This window comes from Podarcis gaigeae (genome assembly GCF_964106915.1).
Source record: "Podarcis gaigeae genome assembly, chromosome: 1".
Lineage (NCBI taxonomy): Eukaryota > Metazoa > Chordata > Lepidosauria > Squamata > Lacertidae > Podarcis > Podarcis gaigeae.
In genome coordinates this window covers 53371495-53395206 of record NC_139678.1, presented here as the reverse complement: position 1 = coordinate 53395206, position 23712 = coordinate 53371495, and the positions used below count along the sequence as shown (strand labels likewise).

The window sequence follows — 23712 nt, the reverse complement described above, 5'->3', positions numbered from 1 at the left end:
TTGTGGGATTAGCCAATGACCAGTCATGCCCTTCTGCCAGTCTAATGTTTGAGTCTGGAGTTTTTGGGTCATCAGGGAGTGCAATAACCTCATGAACGAGTACATTGGCTGTGAGGAGCATCCTGACATGAAAATGCTAGCAGGTTGGAAGTGTTCTCTTCCGGTATAAGAACAGCAAGGAGTAGCAAAGGGGAAAACAGATCTTAACTGACGATGCCGTGAAATTCTGTGGCTTTTAGTTTTCCAATATGATGCAACTGGTTGTCCCGTCTTGACATGTAAAAACTCCACATGATCCATCTCTTCCTGACATAATATACTTCATAAACTGATTTTTACCATTCTTAATTTTTTCATTTAAAAACTAAGCCTTTTTTAAAAAAACAAAAACTTTAAAATCTGCACCCCTCAGCAAAATGTGACCATATTATTTCCATTTCCTAAAGGTCATGCTAAACTGGAAATAACTTGTGCTAAGTCATTGAGGAGCCATAAACTAGTTCCATGACTTCAGGCCAATTTCTGTGTTACCTTGATGACACTGTCTCTGGCAAAAAAAACACAAAACCCTGGTCCTCAAGGGAAGCAGTTTGTATGCTGGCTTCTTATGCACTGCTGGTGTAGTTTAAGCCGATGCATACAGTGCATTGCCTTGCACAAATAGCTTCTCATGTGGAACAGTGTGCATACAACTCCCATTTTTCAGTGGCTACCGTAACACAAAAGTAAGATATTGAGTCTTCGGTCCCTTACTTAATGTCTTTACACAAAGGACCCAATTGGATATAACCCTTAATCATATTTTAGCACTACAGAAATTAGCAGAAGCAAGCCGCAGACTTCCTTTCCCCTTCCCCTTTTCAAGCATTGCTGAGAGGAAGAGATTCAAAGCATCTACTTCCAAGTTTATTTTATTTCAGTTATTTTTAAAAAATACATAGTTTCTTGCAAGCTTACTTTAAACTATGGTTTACTGAAAGGTGCCAGAATTCAGCTGTTGTTTTTGTTCCTGGTTCGATCCAACAAGCAGCAGTGTGAAATTTAGCCTGATGTTCAACACCATAGCCTTGCTATCAATAGCATGGTACCTGTTTGGTAGGTGCTTTGCTGGGGCTTATGGTACTTTGACCACTAATCATTTTGCATCTGGGCCCTACAGGAGGAGTTTGAGAAAGCCATGAGATGGTATGAATCAACATTGAAACTCCAACCCGAGTTTGCACCAGCGAAGAATCGGATCCGTGCCATTCAGTGTCATTTACTCATGAAAAAAGAAAGACGTTCTCCTTAAAGATCACAATCTTCTTCATTTTTCCCTTTTGTTTTTAAAAGACAACCGAATCATTCTTCACTATTATGCTTGTAATGAGGTGTGCTAATATAAATTGGGAAACCAGGATTTTAACTAAGAATTTGGGATTGTTTTTATTGTTCAGAAACGGAAGAATCCTTGGAAGCATTACAGAAAAAACATTTTTACTAAACATCTGTATAATTAAATATTGAGCCCAGAAACTTCCACATGCCTGTGACCCAAACATCCTTAGATTTTTTTTCCATAAAACAAATTGGTGCCAGCATAGAATGTAACCTGCTTCTTGTCTAGCATATCTATGAAAATGCAAAGCACATCATTGCACCAGACACACTACGTAGGAAGAAGATTTTTATCCATCAGAAACTCACATGTTACCATTTCTTCCAGTCCATATTACAGCATTACCAGCTCAGAGATTGATTGTGAGATAAGAATGCAGGTGGCTGCAGACCCTTTTTTGTACTGTTTTTAAGGGGGGGAGGAGAAGCGGCAAGCACAACATCTAGTTGTAAAATCATTTTTATTTTGGTTACCTGAAGAAAAGGGAAATAAGACAAAACATTATTTAAGAGATTTTATATCCATATATATGTGAAACCCACTGCAGCCCTTAGCCTGTCTTTACTAATTTTTTGTTTTACCCAGCTGAGTGCAAGGTGCAAATGTTAAAGGCATTTGTCCACATACTCTGTGACTCTACAAGTTAGAGAAAGTGAGAGCATTTTAGCAAACAAGGCAAACGGTCTGTTTCCAAATCAGTACCCACCTTGATCAGTGAAGGACTTGAAGCTCCATGTCTCATTGTTGAATCAACAAGGGCACATAACTTGGAACAAAAATAAAGAATTATGTTAATGAAGAGAATGCTGGCCTCTTTTTATATAGTCAAATGTCTTTTACAACAAATGTGGTGCAATTGCCTTAAGTTGTATTGAATGTACAATAGGGATCAGGTTCAGCTTTGTTACACTGGAGTACAAGTGGTCTTTGGATTGTGTTCTATATGTGACTCTCTGGGCATTTGACTCCACACACTTCCAGTTGCATTGAGTGGAAGAATAGGATCACACTTGTCCATGTGCTGCAAATTAGAATGCAGCACAGTCTGAACTTTAAGACACAGGGAAAGCTTACACTCCTAGAGCAGACTCCCCTCCTCAGACTTTTTCTCCTCAGCAAACAATATACAGTGGTACCTCAGGTTACATACGCTTCAGGTTACAGACTCCGCTAACCCAGAAATAGTGCTTCAGGTTAAGAACTTTGCTTCAAGATGAGAACAGAAATCGTGCTCCGGTTGCACGGCGGCAGCAGGAGGCCCCATTAGCTAAAATGGTGCTTCAGGTTAAGAACAGTTTCAGGTAAAGTACAGACCTCCGGAACGAATTAAGTACTTAACCTGAGGTACCACTGTATTGCAAAATCTTTCTAAAAGTTTGCATTCATTACATATGATCAACTAGGAACTAAGAGTAGCCAGCTCCTGCCTAATGTCAACTTGGAGATCAGGCATGCCAGACCCTAGTTACTGCTGAAGGCTTGAAAACGCAAATGACAGTGGCTCCCACTGAGCTAGACGTACATGTAGGTCACAACTGATGGTCCAAAACAGAGGCTAACAAGTTCCTTTAAATATGGTAGGCAGGTGCATCACCATACATATCTTGCACATCCAGCCTGCATCTTCAGCTTCAGCAAGATAAGCACACATGGAAATCTGCTCCAACACTCATTGCCATTGTTGGATTGCAAAGCAGTGAGGACTAGTATAATTACATTTTTGCCAGATTAGGCCAGAGGACATTCTGTAGTGAGGATGATCCTTGGTAGGGAGGATCCTTGGAACTGTTCATCTATAGCTCAGTAGATCATGAGATTCTTAATCACAGGGTCATGGGTTGGAGCCTCACATTGTGTGAAATATTCCTGCATCGCAGGGGGCTAGACTAAAGGGGAAGGGGCTGGTCCCTTCCCATTCTATGACTCAAGCTATTCAAGTCCTTTTCCAGGTGGAATTGTCCTTCCCGCCAGACTTACCCTTTTCTTCCTTGTCTTGGGGCGGGGGGGGGGGGGAATCTATCCAATTGATCCTTTCCTGCAACTTATCACTGTTCTTTTTTCCTTATGTTGTCTCCCCTTCTCTAGTTTGTTGTCCTCTGCTCGCTACTAGAATTGTTTTTTCTGATTCTTTGCCTTGGTTATTTGTCATATAGCACATGATATTTTGTGCCTTTGCTTGTCCTGAGGTTGTTTTCTTCACCCCACACCTTGTTACAGTTTTCTACATGGTTTCTGAGATTCCAGGGGTGGGGTGAACATTTTCATCATGGGGTTGAGGAGCTTATTTTGGCTTTGCTGATTTGGTCTCGAGTGCCACTCTTCTGCCTGGAGACCCTGCCTACGAAGTATAGTGGGAGGCACCCTCTCTCTCGAGAGTGTCCTGCAACATAACCTGTAAACAGAAATGTACAGTAAGAACCAGGTTCCATTTTCATTGAGTTATGCACACTATTGCATCGCTAGATAAGTAACTAGTAAAATTGGGGGATTTTTTCTAAATCCATAACTTACATATTGCTAATTTGTATGTAGCAGAGAGAAATACTGAAAAGATAATTTCCCCAAATAATTAAGACGCTTTCAGTCTCTTTCACCTGAAGAGCAGGAAAGGTCAATCATGGCATTCTGGCAGATCAGGTCATCGCTCCTTCTCTGGAGAATGGTCTGGAGGTCTGCTTTCTTGCCACCGGTTCCTGTTCCCATTGCACTTGCTTCCACCACTTGAGAAACCATTTTTCTGCCTTTGCCAACCACTACCTTGTACCTAGCGCTGCTTGGTGGATCTCAAGAGTTTTTATAAAAACAAATCCCACAAGCATAGAGTCTGCCCATGCCTACAACATCTGCCATTAAGGAATATGATGAGGTGATGAGTCCATGAGATTTGATTCCATGCTTCTTGATGTTTTGGGGCATCAGAAATGAAGCTGATGTATGTTCATGCACAATTCAGAAGAAGATTACATGGATCTTCTGCATGGGGCTACTGAAGAATTTAATCAAATATAGGCATCAGGTTACAATATTATTATGAGTTTGTGGGTGCTAAACCCTAAATTATTGGGTTCAGTAGGTATCTGAATCTAATTAAGGCTCAGTGTTAAAGCTGCTACGCCTGTGTGTATTTAAGCCTGTGTATTAGACGCTTCTAAATCTTCTGGAATTAGCATGTATTTAGGGCTAATTAAGCTTGTCTACCTGCCAACCTAGCAGTTCGAAAGCACCTCCGGGTGCAAGTAGATAAATAGGGACCGCTTACCAGCGGGAAGGTAAACGGCGTTTCCGTGTGCGGCTCTGGCTCGCCAGAGCAGCGATGTCACGCTGGCCACGTGACCCGGAAGTGTCTCTGGACAGCGCTGGCCCCTGGCCTCTTGAGTGAGATGGGCGCAACCCCAGAGTCTGTCAAGACTGGCCCGTATGGGCAGGGGTACCTTTACCTTTACCTTTTAAGCTTGTCTAAGCTTCCTGTGTTGAGGTAGTCACCTGAGGAATGGGCCATTAGGACAACAAAGCATCAAAGAAACTCTTTGAGAGATGTCAGAGAGGTGGGGGCTCTTTCACTTAGGAGATAAAGCCAAAAGCTTAAGAGAAGAGCGAGAGGAAGCAATGTGGGCCAAAAGCTTAGAAGGTAGGAGTAATGTGACAAGCAGAAAGCAGGAGGCAGAGAGATGCCTGAGGACAATTTGAAACCAGGACTGCATCTTGGGAAGAAGCAAAGCGCTCTTAGTGTGTGGTACTGGGAACCTCTCCATCGAAAACTCAGGTTATATATCTGTGTAAATAAACCATATACTGTATCATAAAAACACCACAATCTCTGCTGTGCCTCATTTTTCCAAAAGGAAACACAGAGCCTGGAATATCTCACTGCTGAGAAGATTGGATAGTGCATAACAATATATAGACATGTTGTTTATCTGTTGATAAAATGGCATGCTTACCTCCCACAGATTCAAGTGAAAATAAGTAATAAAACTCAAGAATTTGAAAGTGTGGTCATTTTCCCAGGAAAATAAGGTCTGTTCACTTTTTCAGAACTCTATTAACAAATCTAATAAGTGACTCATAAAAACAGATACCTCATCTTTTCTTTATGCCCCTTCCACGGGAAGAAACTTGATCTTCCCATTGAAAGGGTTTCTTTTACACATGAGAGATACTATCCTACACAGTCTCCTTCCCTAAGCACCTGAGTTTAAACACTCTTGACCACACAATAGCTTAATCTTCCTCAATTTTGATAACTTAAAGGACCCTTGATAGAAATAAGTAGAAAGTGGCCATTTCACAGGGGCAGTATTGGTTGTCAATCTTTTATACTAGATTTCCACGGCTAATGAACAGCCACCCTAACTGGGGGGGGGGGGCATCTTGAGGCACAAGGCTGCCTCTATGAGGATCTAATGACTGGTTATGGATTTGCTGTTGCTGGTCACCACCTTTGCATATTTATAAATAAATATTACAGAAACGCCATAGGACAAGCCCCGAAAGTTCTGCTACTATTCAGAGAAGTCAGGAGCACATAACAATATAGGACTCCAGGGATGCATGGTGCCTCCCTGAAAATCCAAGGCTTGCAGATTTCTAGAAATGTGAAGAATTCTTCCCCAACACACACCAACACCACATTAAACTATGAGGCTGCAGAGAAGCCAAAAGTGGTGAAGGGAAAATGTAGTCAACACTTCTGGAATCCTCCAGGTGGCAGCTGGGTCCTATTTTAAGCGCAGCTGTGATACAAGCAGAACAGACAAATACTCATATCTATAAGCTGGACTGAGCACCTCTACTCACCTGCAAGAACCTGCAAGAGCTAAATCCATGAGGAACAACAATATTTAAAAAAACAAAGCCAGGGAAAGGTCATTAGCAATGTGGATAAATTCTAATGTGTAGATTTTGTTTTTGGCTTTGTCCTTTGCTCTCTGTAGAAAGATTACAGTTAAAGACACCAGGAAGTGGGGGGGGGGGGGGTTGGTCTTTTTCAAAAAGAGGGTTAAGTTTGGGATTCCTCTGCCATATGTAGTTGAAGGTGACCTGAAAAGGGATTTCCTGCCCTCCATCCTCATCCCACTGATAAAGAATGAAAGACGTCTTACTGGCGTCAAAGGTGACCATTTTTTCCTAATACATTCATAGTTGAACTTGTTGCCCATTTGTTGGGAGTCCTTGTGAGAGAGGAGTGTTCAGCTTGCTTATAAACCTAAAAGTGCTCACCACCACCGCTTCCTTCCCTGGTTCCCCAGCAACATCCTCCCATCCTCACTTAATTCATGTTTTGTTTTATATAAAAAAAGGTTTTTGAATTCAACTCTTGGCAGCATGCTTCGGTCTTGTGTTGTGGGCATCGGATACATAAAAAACAGTAAGAAAAACTAAGTGGGGAATATGGAAATTTTGAATAATCTGATAGAGCATTTATGTTCCTAGCTGCACAGAGAAAGAGATGCTTTTTTTTTTTGGCACAAGAGGGCACCATTCTAAAAGGACTGCTTTGGCTCTATATCGGAACAGAAGACATAACTCCAATGAAGACAACAGCCCAGTGAATATTAAGGAGCTCCTTATTTCCCATGTACTTAGGATGAGAAAGATTCATGCAACCAAGTCCGAGACAGAAAAGGCTGAAGTTTAAAACACACACTCATAATCCTTCCAGAGGCTTAAGCAATCAGAACGATTTGGTTGCAGTGAAAAGCTCCCCGACGCCACTGAGTCATACAATTTAGCAATGGAAACATTAATTAAAGAGATCTGGTCAGGAAAGGTCTGTCCTCCAATGCAATATTTTCCTCAGGCAATTGTCCTGTGGATTTCACCCCATCCATGTCCATATTTACCAGCCGGTCTTACGCCTTTGTCCCTGTTAATAGCTTTCAGCTACAGCCCAGGTAGTGAACGTGGTGCCCACCATAATCCCTGATCATTGGCCATGCCAGCTGTCACTGGTGGAGGCTGGGATCCAACAACAGGGCATTACAACGTGTAGCTTTGCTGTTTGTAGCTAGGCTAGACTCTATACATAACCATACCCAATTATCCCCCATTTCACACCTGGTACCAAGGTGACTAGGCATTAATGGAAGCAAAGCTATACAGCTAGCTACAAAGGCAGGTTTTTCTGCATTGAATGAGACAATTGAAACAGATAGACCTCTTCACACATTACATAGCAGCAAGTGTGTGTCTACACAAGGTGTGGAGTTGCAGTCACTTCCAGCCTCCTGTTGTGTAGTTCACCCGTAACCCACACAGCTGGGGAAAAAAAGACACCTGTCATGCACACACGTTATATGATTAGCTGTATACATAAAACTTTTTAGATGTGCAGTATGCCTTAAAAGCCTCATGTGAGGAGTGACCCTAAATCTCCATAGCCCATGTATCTCTGCACTGTGTGTCGTATCGACATCTAAATGCTGCTTTGGACGTTTGGAAGAAGTGTAAGTGAACATGAGGGATCATCTGGAGCAACCCCTGAAATGCCATTTAACAGTCACCCTTTGCAGTTAACTGGTATAGAAACTATAGAACCTTGTTGTTAAGGATAATAAAGTTTCTTCTATTCTGTGATACAATGCTAGGTCCTTTTTCAGTCGCTCTGAAGATTACAAATGCCATGATTCTGTCACTTTAGATTTTTTTCTGATGTGGAATACATTGGTTCATTTTTTTTAAAAAATGTTTGTTTTTCTCTTCTTAGTTAGAATAAAATGTAAATGGGAGGGAAAGGTGTGGTCTTTTCTGCAGGCTGTGATGATAACACTGTAATGCGTAAGGCGTAAGCAGTGGAGAACCAAGGCTGGTGGTGCCTTGCCTTCCCTATGTATACTAAGTACCTGCCCACTGGAAAAAGAAGACAGCAGTAAATCTAACCTCTGTTGCCATGCTTTAAAGTGTTGTTCTTATAAAAAGGAAGGGAGGGGAATCCACACCACTAAATGCAAAGAAATCATGAAAAATAACAAGGAACAAAAGCTCTCAATCCAAGCTGAGCGCTGCACAGACAGAAACCTGCTCTGACGTACATGAAAACCCCACAGGGATTAACTCTTTCATACCCAGGAAAGCCAGCCTTGACGTATCTGCTTTGCCGTGTGTTTCGTGTTCCTTCTGTTATAACCACAAATACATTTGATCTTGCTACCTAGATTCTTTACATTTAGATTTTTGTATGCAACATTAATGGATATGCTGGGGGGGGGAATCACTCTCCATCCATTAATTCTTTTTGCACATGTGTTTATTGATGCATTGTTTTGAAAGTAAGGGAGAGGAATTTAGCGTCTAAAATTGGTGTGCTAAATAAGCAAGAGCTCCAACACACACCCAACAAAATGGAGAACAAAGTCTTTTCAACTAGTTCCCCAATATCTTTTCTCTCATCGCAGGCAGGAACACATGTTGCAATCCTGTCAGTGGCATCCTTCATCAGAGAATTTTAAAGCATATAATAGAGATGTGATTAATGAAGACTTGTATCATCTCAGATCTACATCTGCCAAATAATAAGATGAAAAGCTATTCACAGACTGGTGCAGCTAATTGTCCATAATGGTTGCAACATATCACAGGAGATAGAATCCCCACCATCTAGTTGCCACTCCCTCTTACAAAACTGAAGCCCAGAGGTTGCAACTATGCTAACAGCTTATTAGAATCTCCTTTGTGGCAACAAAGGAGGAGCAGGAAAAGAAAAAGAGAACTTGCATACACCTTAAGAGCATAAGAAAGGCCTTCTGAATCAAGCCAAAGGTTGATCGAGTCCAGAAACATTTTTCCCACCACGGGCAACCAGATGGCACTGGGAAACCCACAATGAAGGCCTGAGGGCAACAGTACCTTCCTGCTTGTGTTCCCCAGTGACTGATATTCAGAGGCATGAAATTACCATGAACCCATGTGGGAAGTTTTATGATATGGAAAATACATATTCCTGTCAGCATATAAAAACCATCTATGTCAACATAGCAGCCTCTGTTGAAATGATTATCCAGTGACACAATCATGATCCTCCACAGGTCTTTGATTACATGGAGATTACATAGGAGAAATTTCAAGTGCATACTGCCCCAAATAACTCTGCCCTACCCACACACAAAACACAGAAACAAAATTACTCAATGTACTTACTACCTACCCACTTTGCAGTGTATGGATGTTGCAAAATGAAATTCAGACAGAGTGCATGTTGGACTCATCTCTGGCCAACTGTATGATAGGTGAAGATGAAGAACTGCCATGACATCTGCAAAAGGAGATATGAGTTATATTTTTCCATACCTAAGATGTCGAGGGCTGATTATACAAATTCCAGATCTTGCACCAATACAGATTCTAGGATCACATGGAACGTGTGAACATTTGTATAGATTCACTTGATCTACACCATTCATTAGAAGCTTGTTATCTATTCCACAGTGATCTGCCCTTTCTTAAGATCTCTTATCTCACCCACCTGCTTTTACCTGAGGTTCATGTATATCACTCTTTTCTCTCATCCTTTTGTTCAACCACTAAATTCAATTCTATTCATTTGAGTGTAAACAGAGACAATGATTTCCCCTTTCACTACATCACTGCTGCTGCGAAGGGTCATTTTGCACACATTTAAGTTCAAATTAAATTGTCACAGAATCATAGAATTCTAAAATTGGAAGGGACCCCAGGGCTCATCTAGTCACAGATTGTACTTTTTGTATTCTGTTGTCTTTCCACTTGATCTTGACTCTGTAGTTGATTCATCTCAAGTTGAAGTACCCAATGCCAGATTCGGTGATTGTGGGATCAGTTTCAGTTCACACCGTCTGCCGATGGGGACAAGGTGCCAATGGCAACACATCCCACCATGTGCCCTCTTAACCCCTGTCCCTCCTGGCTTATTAAATCCAACAGAGGAGGTCTGACTGGTTGAGTCCAGATCACAGTTAACGCTTCCTTGTGCAAGGGGCTGGTCGCTGCTGCCTTGAAAGATGCAGTTGTGTGGCAAGTCCTAAAGAAACCAGGTCTGGACTGGAACAACTATTGACCAGTTACAAATACTCTCTTCATGGGGAAGGTGACGGAGAGGGTTGTGGTGGGGCAGCTGCAAATAATCTTAGCACAGATTTAGATCCATTCCAATCTGATACAGGTCTGACTACGGTACTGAGTCATCTTTGGTTACCTTGTTGGATGACCTCTGCAGAGAGTGGGACAAAAGGAATATGATTGATTGGACTGCCTGAATTTCAGCCCTACAAGGAAGGCTCCCACTCCATCTGTTGCTATGAGAGTAATCCAGCACAGCCACAATAGCATATATAGGAGGGGTTAGCACTGCTTCAAGAATAGCCCCATGTGCTAGCACTAGACTATATCAGAATCATGCATTGGTTCTGCATATACTCAGAGCGATTTCCCTAAAGACCAGGTGTCTTCATAAGTAACCAGAGAAGCAACAGAAGAAGAAGAGTTTGGATTTGATATCCCGCTTTATCGCTACCCAAAGGAGTCTCAAAGCGGCTAACATTCTCCTTTCCCTTCCTCCCCCACAACAAACACTATGTGAGATGAGTGGGGCTGAGAGACTTGAAAGAAGTGTGACTAGCCCAAGGTCAGCCAGCAGCTGCATGTGGAGGAGCAGAGACGTGAACCGGGTTTCCCAGATTACGAGTCTATCACTCTTAACCACTACACCACACTGGCTCTCAGGGAGGGTTTCCTACTTTGCTAAAGAAAAAAAAGATGTAAAGAAAGATCTACAGCATTTTTAAACCTTCAGCTCTGAACTTAAATTTGAAGAAAACTATAAGATAACTCTGGGACGCGGGTGGCGCTGTGGGTTAAACCACAGAGCCTAGGGCTTGCCAATCAGAAAGTCAGTGGTTTGAATCCCCGTGACGGGGTGAGCTCCCGTTGCTCAGTCCCAGCTCCTGCCAACCTAGCAGTTTGAAAGCACGTCAAAGTGCAAGTAGATAAATAGGTACCGCTCCGGCGGGAAGGTAAACAGCGTTTCCGTGTGCTGCTCTGGTTCGCCAGAAGCGGCTTAGTCCTGCTGGCCACATGACCCGGAAGCTGTACGCCGGCTCCCTCAGCCAATAAAGCGAGATGAGTGCTGCAACCCCAGAGTCGTCCGCGACTGGACCTAATGGTCAGGGGTCCCTTTACCTTTATAAGATAACTAGCACCCCTCTGTGCTCTCTTTCACTGTGTGTGTGAGAGTTTGTCCTGCTTAGCTTCTGAGAGAAAGGCAGGCTGGGGAAAGAGCCATCACCACTCCCACCTTCCCCAAGCTGAGCTCTTTCTATGTGAGATAGTTTTTTTTTCCTTCCTTGGATACAGGGGTCAGATCTACTGCTCGTGATCGGCCAGGCAGAGGAGCTGAATGGAACCATCTAGAAAAGGCATCCCCAACCTTCAGCCCTCCAGATGTTTTGGACTACAATTCCCATCATCCCTGAACACTGGTCCTGTTAGCAAGGTATCATGGGAGTTGTAGGCCAAAACATCTGGAGGGCCGCAGGTTGGGGATGCCTGATCTAGAAAGTCTGTCCACCACTGAAAATTTATTAATGTTATTGTGTGACAGGAGAAAGACTGAACCATGGCTTTGGAAGTTTTGGTGAATTCTGAATCTTGGCAGGACTTTGCCCCACTTTGCTTATAAGAGGGGTTTACCCTGAGGTCTTGCATTCTGGGAAGGTTGAGAAAGGCTAGCATTGCTTCTCACTGGAACTTTTCTACTGGAAGTTCAGTATCGAAGATTGCTTTTTCAAACCTTGCACAATTGAGGTGGGGTGGGGGACAAGACAAAAGTTTGATAAAGCTACTGTTTTTTATGGAACTGATGGGACTAGCACAGCCAGGGAGTCAAACAGCACTGTGCCTGACCCAGCAAAGAAGTATGTTCAGCCACACGAACATCTACTGGGGTGGCCAGTAATGATGATGGATAGATCCATAAGAGCCAGCAGAAAAGCAGCAGCTGGGGAACTTGCAAAAGTGAAAGGGTGCTAAGAACCAAAGAAGGAGGCATGAAACATTCTCCAAGTTCTGGTTAGTGCTGTCAGGCAGCAGTAAAGAAAGACTTCCAAGGATGCCAGTGGCAGCAACAAAGGATTGCCAAAAAATTGAGGATTAGTGCCAACTTCAGCATCAGCATTTGAAGCAATTGCTTCATTTACTCAGGGGAAGGCCCTGCACCTATTCACAGTTACTACTGCCTGGGCCAATCAGAGAGTAGGGGTAGGAGGCTATTTGGCCTAAGCCTGAAACTCAAAGAGGGCCTCAAATTTGGACACGTTGGTTTTTTAACCATGTTTGCCAATTTATTGCCAATTCTCCCAGTTTGGAGAGATCCTTTTGGAGTTCCTCCTCGTCCCTTTTTTGTCTGAAACACTTTAAATATATACGGTAATTTGGTGTCATCAGCAGACCTGGCGGCCACTTGTTCTCACTGCTCATCCCTCACAATGGACCATTTAAAAAGCACCTTTCCTAATCCCAGTCCTTGGAGAACTCTGGTTTTTACATTCCTCCACTGGGAGAACAGTCCATTTATTCCTACTCTCTGCTTCCTGTTTTTTTAAGAAATTACCAATCCATATGATGACTTTGCTTATCCCCTGACTGCTAAGATTACTTGGGAGTTTCTAGTAAGTGATTCTTATCTAAAGCTTTTTGGTACAATGCAGGTAAACAAGTTTTTTAGATCCCGCCCCCCTCTGCAAACAGTAGACATTTGCCAGGACTTTCAAAAATGTTTTTGAGGGTTGATGGTCCACTTAGGTGCAAATAGAATCTGATCACTGATTCAAGACTTGGGTACTGCTACCGTGTATTATTAGATCAACATACACTGACACAAGAGCTTCAGAAAAGTCCACGTTGAAGTGTGGAGGCTTGAATGTTCAACAAGAGGGCACAAAATGAAAGGTTTAAAATATCTGCACAATGCACCAAATTATTTGTTCTGCAAAACACTTTGGAGAACAAGTTGGATGGCCATCTGTCATGGATGCTTTAGCTCAGATTCCTGTGTTGCAGGGGGCTGGACTAGATGACCCTTGGGTCCCTTCCAGCTCCAAGATTCTATGATTCTTTGAGGTTGATGATCCTAACCACTAAGCCAGAAGACCATGCAGCACCTCAGCCAAGAAGCTTAAAACCCCTGGTTTCCTGAGTCATAATCTTTGGGCTGCTGCCATGACCACGATATCAGAGATTCCCCTTAGCTGATTTCCTTCAGCCCCTATTCATCTTGCTCTCTCCATTTGTTAACTGTGAATACGAAAACATGATACCTGGTAATCTAATACTAAAACCTCACAACTCTCCAGCCAGCAACATAATTAAATTGCAAGAGATGTCGTTTACCACTTGCCATCTAATTCTTGGAAATGGGTTTAAATGCATGGCATATGTCCAGTAACATGAGTCACTATTTATTTATTTTTTATATATCTAGATGAAAATAGCAAATGATAGCATGTTGCCAATATGACACCAGATCAGCGTGCCAATTTGTGGGCACATCAGAGGTTCACTCCCATGAACATCTGTAGAAATGCCTAACCATGGTTTATATAGGACTTATACATCACCTGTTATCTGGAATCACACCCTCCATTGCTGCATTCTCACTACCATTCTATTCACCTCATTCAGCAGTGCTTCAACTGTAAAAAGCGTATCTAGACAGAGTTTGTGTGCATCACTTTCATGGTGAGGGCTCCTAGCAGTGCACCTACAGCTTCCTACAGCAGATTAACCGTGGTTCCTGTTGTGCTGTAGAACTGCACCAGCTTATCCCGACTTTGTATTATTGTATTTAAAAGAAGAAGATTCTTTTCTGATGCAGAGGACCCTCAATGTATTCCAAATGCTTAGTTCCTTTTACAAAGGGCAACTGCATAAAGCTCTTGGGTTTTGTATAGCTATTATGGCTAACTGCCATTAAAAAACCCTCCATGAATGTATCTAATTGACACTGAAAGTCATCTAAGCTGTCGCCATCACATTTTGTGGCACTGAATTTCAATTTAAAGAATTTATATACCACCCATTTCTCAAAAAACGCTACACTATTTTGTCTGGTCTAAATCTACAGCCAATCTAGTATTAGGAAGAAGAACATTTCTCTATCCACTTTCTTTACAACAGGGATGGGGAGCCTGGAGTCCTCCAGCAGTTGGACCAAAGCTCCCAACATTTGTGACCATTGGCCATGCTGACTGGGGTTGATGGGAATTGAAATCTAACAATTTAAGGAGTGCTCCATCACTTGTCTACACCATGAATCATCTTTTAATATGTGGTCATCATTCCACCCTCCCTTAGTTGTATCTTATCTGTTGTTGTTGTTTAGTCGTTTAGTCGTGTCCGACTCTTTGTGACCCCATGGACCAGAGCACGCCAGGCACTTCTGTCTTCCACTGCCTCCCGCAGTTTGGTCAAACTCATGCTGGTAGCTTCAAGAACACTGTCCAACCATCTCGTCCTCTGTCGTCCCCTTCTCCTTGTGCCCTCCATCTTTCCCAACATCAGGGTCTTTTCCAGGGAGTCTTCTCTTCTCATGAGGTGGCCAAAGTATTGGAGCCTCAGCTTCACGATCTGTCCTTCCAGTGAGCACTCAGGCCTGATTTCCTTAAGAATGGATAGGTTTGATCTTCTTGCAGTCCATGGGACTCTCAAGAGTCTCCTCCAGCACCATAATTCAAAAGCATCAATTATTTGGCGATCAGCCTTCTTTATGGTCCAGCTCTCACTTCCATACATCACTACTGGGAAAACCATAGCTTTAACTATACGGACCTTTGTTGGCAAGGTGATGTCTCTGCTTTTTAAGATGCTGTCTAGGTTTGTCATTGCTTTTCTCCCAAGAAGCAGGCGTCTTTAATTTCGTGGCTGCTGTCACCATCTGCAGTGATCATGGAGCCCAAGAAAGTAAAATCTCTCACTGCCTCCATTTCTTCCCCTTCTATTTGCTTATCTGTACTAAGCTCCAAATGCTTTAGTCTTGCAATCCTCTGGTCCAAAGAAAGCAGCACAGGAAGCTTCTGTGAATGCAGCAGGATATCAACCTTCCAACACTGGCTCCACTGACCAAAAAGCCACTCTTGAAATTTGAGGGACTCCCAGGAACAGTCTCTGATGAGCTGTGTCTAGAGAAAACTAAGGAAGTCATCACATACATAGAAAAGTCACACGTATGCAGCTGCTTGGTAGGCCTGGTAGAAATTCCCATGTCCAGAATTTCTGGGTGTGATCAAGGACTTGTATTGACATACCTCCGGCTAAGCTGGGATGAGGGACTAAATTTAGCAAAAGACCTGTCTATTACAAATTCCTCTTATTTCAACTTATCTTCAATTTTTATTGCTCTGTAAATTGGAATACTGGACTGCCCAATATAAGAGCATGATGCCAAATTTTATGCTGATTAATTAGAATGGTTACAAGTGACAGCTAAAAGGGCAAATGACCAATGAGGGGAATCACCTTAAGGAAGTACAATGAAGACCAGACATCAATGCGGAGTCAAAGGAATACTGGTTTGATACCTGGCTGGCAGAACATGGTCATAGGGAGTCTGCTATTCCCATGTTTTATTATGTCAGGCTTCTCAAGTTCAGTGATTCTTAGCACAATGTTTTTTTAAAAAAATCAACTATCACTTTCCTTCCAACGCCTGCAAATATACTTATTTTTCTTCTTTCCAGTCTTCACATCACTGGCAGACTTCTGGTGGCTTTGCACATAATGCACCAAATGTGCATTTCAGTTGTTTACTTTTAATGTATGGGACTGCTCACCACACACAACTGCCTGTGTAAAACACTTGCTTCCAAAAATGAGTACATGCCACTTAAAAACTCCACAAATCCCACCAAAACAAATTGGAAGGTGTTCCCTTCCAAATGCAAATAGGCTGTGTTTTCTTTAAAAAAAATATAACCCCATGATTGCGATGTTGAAGGTAGTCACTATCTGAGTTTCAAAATATTTGTTCTCTCTCCTGCCTTGTCCTTTATCTCTCAGGTCTCCATACGTCACTAAAGCAACATTCACTACTCACAGCCAGGGCTGCCTTGGTGAATGTGTTCCACTGTTATTAATGGAAGCAAACTCTGTTCCCCTGTATTAAAAATACACCTTCCTCTAAATATAGGCAATCTCTGTGTGTCTAACTACTACAATGGGAGAACTGAAAGGGACCAAAATATTGACATCCACTGGGTGTTGATAATTTGTTTTGGTTCATGCTCTCTTCCTGGGTATTATCTACACCTTCGTGGAAAATCTGTTATTATTTAGCAGGAGGAATGTGCAAGGCGTTGTTTAGATGTGGGGTTGTTAGATGGAGTTTCCTCTGTTTGTTTTTCCATGCTCTGTCCAAGCCATGTCAATGAGAAAAGCGTTTACTGAGCTATTTATAACCTCACTTCTCTCCCTCTCCCTCCTTCCTTCCCTTTCCCCCTGCGTGGCTGTACCTTTTTCATCCACATTGCAGAAAGATGGCATCGCTAGCCTGTGAAGGGAGGGCTTCTGGGGACATGGTTTGCCTAGTGTGCAGTATGGGGAGAAGTGGGGGGGATGAGGACAGACTGTACCTGACAGAAGAAATTGGGGAGAAGCAGGCACTTGGTAGTCAGGGAAATAATGAAGAATCAGGGAGAGAGAAAATCTGGGGAAAGAGAGAATAGCAGAGGGAAGCATGATGACCTGGCATTAAAAGGATGTGGAAGCTCCATGTTCATTCAAACATTGTCGTGAATGACTCTGTATCTCATTCACTGCCAGCTCTCCACTCTTCTCTCCGCTCCTAGTTTGCAGTTTCTGTCAATTTCCTAGCATGTTTTGTGTGATTGTATGAATAGGTGTGATTGTATGAATAGGTAGCAGGAAGAGGGATACTTGATTCTGATTTGCTTGTGCTGCTGTCAGAGTTGTTGTTTTTAAACCAGGGCAACACAAAGTGGTTGGGGCAACCAGCCTCTGAAGATTTAGAGAGGAGACCTTAGTGCAGTTTGCAAGGCGCATAGTGTTAAGTAAAGGTAAAGGTACCCCTGACCATTAGGTCCAGTCACAGACAACTCTGGGGTTGCGTGCTCATCTCACTCTATAGGCCAAGGGAGCTGGTGTTTGTCCGCAGACAGCTTCCAGGTCATGTGGCCAGCATGACTAAGCCACTTCTGGCGAACCAGAGCCGTGCACGGAAACACAATTTACCTTCCCGCTGAAGCGGTACCTTATTTATCTACTTGCACTTGATGTGCTTTCGAACTGCTAGGTGGGTAGGAGGAGGGACCGAACAATGGGAGCTCACCCCGTCACAGGGATTTGAACCGCCGACCTTCTGATCGGCAAGCCCTAGGCTCTGTGGTTTAGACCACAGCACCACCCGTGTCCCTACAGTGTTAAGTAAGCACATGTTAAATTAGATCTATGTCCACCTCACCTGCTCTAAGTATATATTGTTGCATGCAACCCAAATTTCCGAGCGGTGTGGGATTCCAGCGGTTCTAGGTGCTTACTCAGGGTTCAGTTTCCTCAGACTGACATATGGTTTATTTACACATATGTACCACCTGAGCCTATGATGGAGCGGCTCACAATGTTACCATCCCAAGAATGTCTTGTTGCTCCCACAGCCACAGCCTTGGCAGAAATCAGGCATGGCTGTCTCTCAACTGCCCAGCCTACAGCCTGCTTCTACTTCTGCATGGGTTCTTTTTATAAACGAGCTATACCTGAGGATTGAATCACAGAATCATAAGGGACCCCAAGGGTCACCTAGTCCAACCCCCTGCAATGCAAGAATATTTTGCCCAAGATGGGGCTCAAACCCACAACCCTGAGATTAAGAATCTCATGCTCTACCAACTGAGCTACTGAGGCAACTTCGAATGTTCTACATGTGCTCTGTCATTATGGCTTTGAGCCAGGACCTACCTCAGCAACCTGTTTTCAGCACCAGAGTTTAGCTCTTGGACATGTGAAGCAGTCATAGTGTGCCTCTGACCATATGCAGAGTGCCCTTCTTTCACCACAGAGCAACCTAACCACAAATAGCCACACATGATAGAAATCAGTCAGATTACAAGACTCCTAAACAGGATTGACCCTGGCCCCACCACTTCCTCACTTTATAAATTAAAATGTGGAGAATGTAGACATCACAGAGTGATATATGCACTGTACTTATATACAGGCATGTGTTTATCTATAAACATACAAAACCTACATCCATATATTATATATTACCAATTCTGTTTCCTGGTCATGCTTCATAATCAGCAACAATGCCGGGCACTTTCTCTATGGCTACTCCCTCCATTTGCAGATAGACCCTGTGTTGAGAGCAGTGGAACCATCTCCTCAGTTGCTATGCCATCCTCCTAGGACATCAGGTTTGGGCAAGTGCTGTCAGGTATTGCCTGCTTGTTCTGTTTGGAGGCTGTGGTAAGTTGTGTGTGAAACAAAAATATGGGGGCTCACACCCTGTATCCTAATATAATGTAGCCATCGCCCTTCTGGGTTATATTGACAGAAATCATAATGAGCCCATTCTGAGTCAAGCACAGCTGAGAATTATAGAATTATAAGTGGGAAAGCAGCTTGTTCTCCCAGCCCAACATGCCTCCTTGATCCCTGTGCCCATCTTCCTCATGGAACAGAAAGGGATTTACTATTACTGCTGCAAGGCTGTTCCACCCCAAATTTCCACCCACCTCTATGAAGGCTTTCCCCACCCCCTGTGCACAGAAGGCCACACTCCAGAATATCCCAAGGCTGAGTGACCTTGTCTCTAGGTCCAAATGGTGGGTCACCAGTATTGCACTCTGGGCACGGGCTTGACCCTCCCTAGCTCCAGGGGTGTCTTGTCTATGGGGCACATCTCTTAGCAATGAAGTGCACAAACCAGCCCTGCCGTTTGTTCCTGGCCACGAGTGATCCTTCTTTCAACTCATCCTGCATTTAGGTCTGAGGAGGTATAAGCCAACCCCGTCACAACAAACGCTTTTAAAATTTCGTTGTGGGGTTTGGCGAGTGTTAACATTTGTTTTTCCTGCAGAAGCTTTGTTTTTGCCATTTAAGCTTTGCCATATCCCAGAGGGGGGCCTTTAGCCATTGCTTTCCCCCTCCCGGGAAACTTCAAAGGGCACGTCTGTGTGTCCCGCGATGTGCTTAAAATTCGACATCGTGAGGGAAGCGCATGGATGTGCATCAATCTCTCGCACGGCGGCTCTCGGCTTGCGCGGGAAGTGGGCAGTTTTGGCGGGGTCCCCCGTCTTCCTGCCACTGCTGCAGGCCGAGGGATTCTGCCGGGCTGAATAGGCAGGCAGCGCGCCGCTGGCTCGCTCGAGCTGGCAGAGAGGAGGCGGCGAGCACGGGGAGGGGGGCAGAGAAGGGGGGGACGGCCAGATGGAGGGCCGAAGGGAGGGGGAGCGCTCGAGGCAGCCGCGGGAGGGAGGGAGCGAGCGGAGGAAGCGAGACACCTACGCAACCACCGAGCGAGAGGAGATCCTTGGATGCAAACACAGGCGTCCTCCTCTCCCTCCCCCCGCCTGCTGCTCACATGCCCCTGATTCATTTCCACATGCCGTACACGTGACATGCTAATTCAGGGCTACTACACAATTCCAGGGCGGTGGGAGGAGGAGGAGGAGGAGGGGCGTGCAAAAGCCAGGCGCACGCTGCAAAGCCAAGACTGCAGCTTCCCTCTCTCGTGCGCGCAGGGGAGCTTGGCTGGGGCGCATTTTTCAAGCAGCCCCCGCAGCAGCTTGTGCCCCCGTCCGCCCCACCTCGTCAGTGTGTCTCCCTGCGAGTCCAGGCGGCGGCGGTGCCTCAGCAGCGCCCTCCCGTCTCACCCTTCGTGGGGACACGGGGTGACGGCAGACGGAGGCGCCCTTCGCCTGCGCTTCCCGGCGGCGGCAGCAGCAGCAGCAGTTACGAGGGGGTCGGGGAAGGCGGGGCCAGCTGCTGCTGTTGCTGCCGCCGCCCGCCTCTGCCCTTCTCCTCCGAAGTTGGGAGCCTTAGAAGGGTTGAGGCTATATTTAAACACAAACAAACGCACGATCTTATTCGCTAGGGAGAGGCGGGCGGGGGAAAGGGGCGCGCGGAGCGAAATACGCAAACGGGCTCAGGCCCCTCCCCGCGCTCGCCTGCAGGAGGAGAAAGAAGGGGGGGGGGGGCATGTGGAGACTGCAAGCCTCCGGCACGTTTCCCTGAGACTTGGCTCCACGGAATTCAGTGGGGCTGCCTTGCGAGGGAAAGAGAGGCGCGGCGCTGCAAAGAGAGAGGAGAAGGCTGCGGAAGGTGGCCCAGGCTGTTTGTTAAACTGAATAGATCATTTTAACCCGCGGGGAGCGGGGCTGTCTGAAAGGAAGGAGAAGGGAAATTCCTCAATGGAACGAGTCACAGTCACCCGTAGCAACGAGTGCTTTTCATTACTATTTTAAGATCAATAAATACGCGCCTCGCTCACAAATGGCTTCGGTCCATCGGGCTGTGTCACAGATGACAGGGGCAGGAGGAAGCAGGCAACTCTCCGCAAGAGTCCAGATACATCGCACTTACTAATTTATTATCTTTATTAGTGGCTGCATGGTGGTCAAGGGTCTCTGGGCGATGAGCGATGAAAACGATATAAAACCGCGATCCAATAAAAATAAGAACAATAGCACACAAAATCCCCAGTCAGTGACAAGAGATTAAAGGGATTCCAGTCACATTCGTGTGGTCTAATAGCAAGCAATGCCTTGGTGTGTTCACAATACATCACTAATTGGTGGGAAATTGCAGAATCCAGTGATGACTTTGCGTATGTGAGGTGGCCTTTACACGTTTAACACTGCAGAACTCTGGCATCAGGTCAAATGCAATGTTCAACAAATCTAGAGTGCAGAAATACCAAATAATATGCATGCAGGTGTGAGTCAGCCTTGTATGCAACATATACCTGTACTGGGAAACAGCAGCCAGGTTTGCAACATATATTCACCATAGTTGCACACTGTGAATATAGGAGTTGTTTCAAACATTTTTTTTGTGTGATTTCCAGTTATAATACATATTTTGGGTGTTAATCCAAGACACATGAACCCTGCTAGAGTGACTGACTAGCATGTGTCTTTCTCATCCCTCCTAGAAAAAACTTTTGATACTGCCACATTTATTGTTTCTTTGTTGCTAAGGCATGACAGGAGGTGTTCCCTTTGTCCCAACCTATCTGGCCTCAGGTAGCCTCCAGAAGAGGTTGGAGAACTTGGTGCGCCCAAGGGCAGTGGCCCTTCCTCTGCTCAGAGAAAGCTGTCTCAGGTTGCTGGAGTAGGATAGCTCCTGGTATTAGTGTCTGAGTCAGTCAACTGCATGGAGCAGACGGAAGGGTAATGGGAGGCCTGCTGCGATGATACCAGGCAGGGATGGCCCATCAAACAAGAGGGAGATGCCCACATAGGTTGTCTGGGGGGAGGGTGGGCTGAAGGGTTGATTGGCAAATGCAGGAGCCAGTCTCTTGATCCACACAACACTACTCCTGGAGTGGCTTAGTGAGGCTCATTGTGGGGCTTTCCTTTCTAATGTAGGACTTCATCCTGGATTCAAACCAGCCCCCTCCATGCAAAATTTTAGCTGTTCCACCACACCAGAGCTCTTCCTATAGCTTTCCTGGTTTCTGTGACTTAGGTGGGAGAGAGGGAAGCCAAATGCCCCATGTTATGTCCAATGCCTCTCTCTCTTTTGTTGGTCGTTATTGTATTTCCTTTTGTGTTTTCCTCTTTCCTTCCCAAGCTCAGCATGCCTTGGATACAATTATCCTCCACTCTGCATTGCTGAATCTAGGATGACTCTGCCCATTTTGGGGGGTATGTTTGTTTTAAAATACAGTTATTTATTACAGTTTTTGAGTAATACAATTAAAGTAACATTGAAATATAAATGGAAAATTAATGTGTATACTAAGAAGCCATCATCTGTGTTGTATTAGGGAATGATTAAGCTAGTGCATTTAATGGACACTGTGTACATTTGCCAGATGTGAGGGTTTAACTCAAATATCTATGTTTATGCTTCTTCTTTTTATACTAGTTTAAGAGTGTACAGGCCTTGAATTAGTGTTTAATGTTAGCACAGTCAGAAAACTTACCCAGGTCAAGAAACAATTGATCTCTGAGCCTCCACTAAGGATTGACTGAGAAAGTGGGTGGTATAGCCATAAAAAACCAAAGACTAAAGATTTGCTTTTCTATTAAAAATAAAGTATTGTGGTGAAAATCTAGCATATTAGCAGGCAGGTAGACTTGTACGGCGTTTCCGTGCGCTGCTGTGGTTCGCCAGAAGCGGCTTAGTCATGCTGGCCACATGACCGGAAGCTGTATGCCGGCTCCCTCAGCCAGTAAAGCAAGATGAGCGCCGCAACCCCAGAGTTGTCCGCGATTGGACCTAACGGTCAGGGATCCCTTTACTTTTTTAGACTTGTACCTGTGTTCCTAATATGCAAGTTTTCAACTGAAGGAAGCATGATGTTCAAGGAAAGCATTCTAATATATGACCTTCCAGCATCAGTTGCATCTTCTGCATATTTGAACTGATCCTGAATACAATGTAGACATGATGCAAAGCCTGCCCCCCCACCAACAAAAATCCTGGCTATGACCATGGGGGGCAAGCTTTGGTTAGGAGGGAGGAAACCTCAGATTTGTATTGATTTTGATTGATTGGGGGGCAGCTGCCCCCCTGCTTCGCTTGGCTATTCCCATGACCATGAGCTTAGTAGTAATAGATTCAGAAAAGGCAAATATAACTTTGCAGTCAGAACTTCTATCTTGGACATGGAGCCAGGCAGGTAATCAATGGAAAGGGGAGAGAAAAGGGATACCTATATCTATGACATGAATCAAATATCTGTTAAACGGAGGGCAGGAAGGCAAAGCCACATTACAAAAAAAGGGGGTTATTCAGTTGTCCCAATCGCCATCAACCAATGGATTTATAGAAGTGCATGCCTGCCTGCTTTAGACTGATTAGTATCTGAAAAGGTATCTGAAAAGGTAAGAACAGTGCCATGTTCTACATCCCAATCAAATCAAGATATACAAAACACCAGGAGGAAGAAATTGAGAAGCAAATTCTGTTTCCTCTAGAACAGGGGTGGGGAACCCCAGCACCTCAATATAAGCTTCTTGCCGGTTTCATATACAACTTATTTCTGTTTTTTGTTTTGCTTATCCTTAAATATGGCACAAGAAAGATAGAGCCAGATCATCTTGGATTACTGAACACTAGTGTGTACTTCCATTAGGAATGTAAGTGTATGAGAACTGTCCTGCAGGATCAGACCAAAAGCC

The 23712-nt window shown here is 44.3% G+C and overlaps 1 protein-coding gene and 1 long non-coding RNA gene across 7 annotated transcripts in view; one reads left to right on the top strand and one right to left on the bottom strand.

The window, feature by feature from the left end:
- The window catches only part of TTC17 (tetratricopeptide repeat domain 17), a 61474-nt gene extending 59292 nt beyond the window's left edge, over positions 1–2182 (top strand). For all 5 annotated transcript variants that reach the window (XR_014566848.1, XM_083749511.1, XM_083749512.1 and 2 more), the window contains exon 25: positions 1160–2182. Coding sequence is in view for 4 of the 5 variants with exons in the window: in XM_083749511.1 (XP_083605637.1) it covers positions 1160–1291 (132 nt within the window). In the remaining variant the exon portion in view is untranslated. The remainder of the gene's footprint in view (positions 1–1159) is intronic.
- A 1187-nt stretch (positions 2183–3369) lies between these two features.
- Positions 3370–19072, bottom strand: LOC310851210. Of its 2 annotated transcripts, XR_014567619.1 has the most exons (3): positions 18629–19072; positions 9515–9629; positions 3370–3770 (listed from the first exon to the last, which is right to left on the bottom strand). It is a non-coding gene; the product is annotated as an uncharacterized lncRNA (long non-coding RNA). The 2 variants fall into 2 exon arrangements; XR_014567620.1 differs by lacking the exons at positions 9515–9629; positions 18629–19072 and adding an exon at positions 3973–4569.
- Between the last annotated feature and the right edge of the window lie 4640 nt (positions 19073–23712).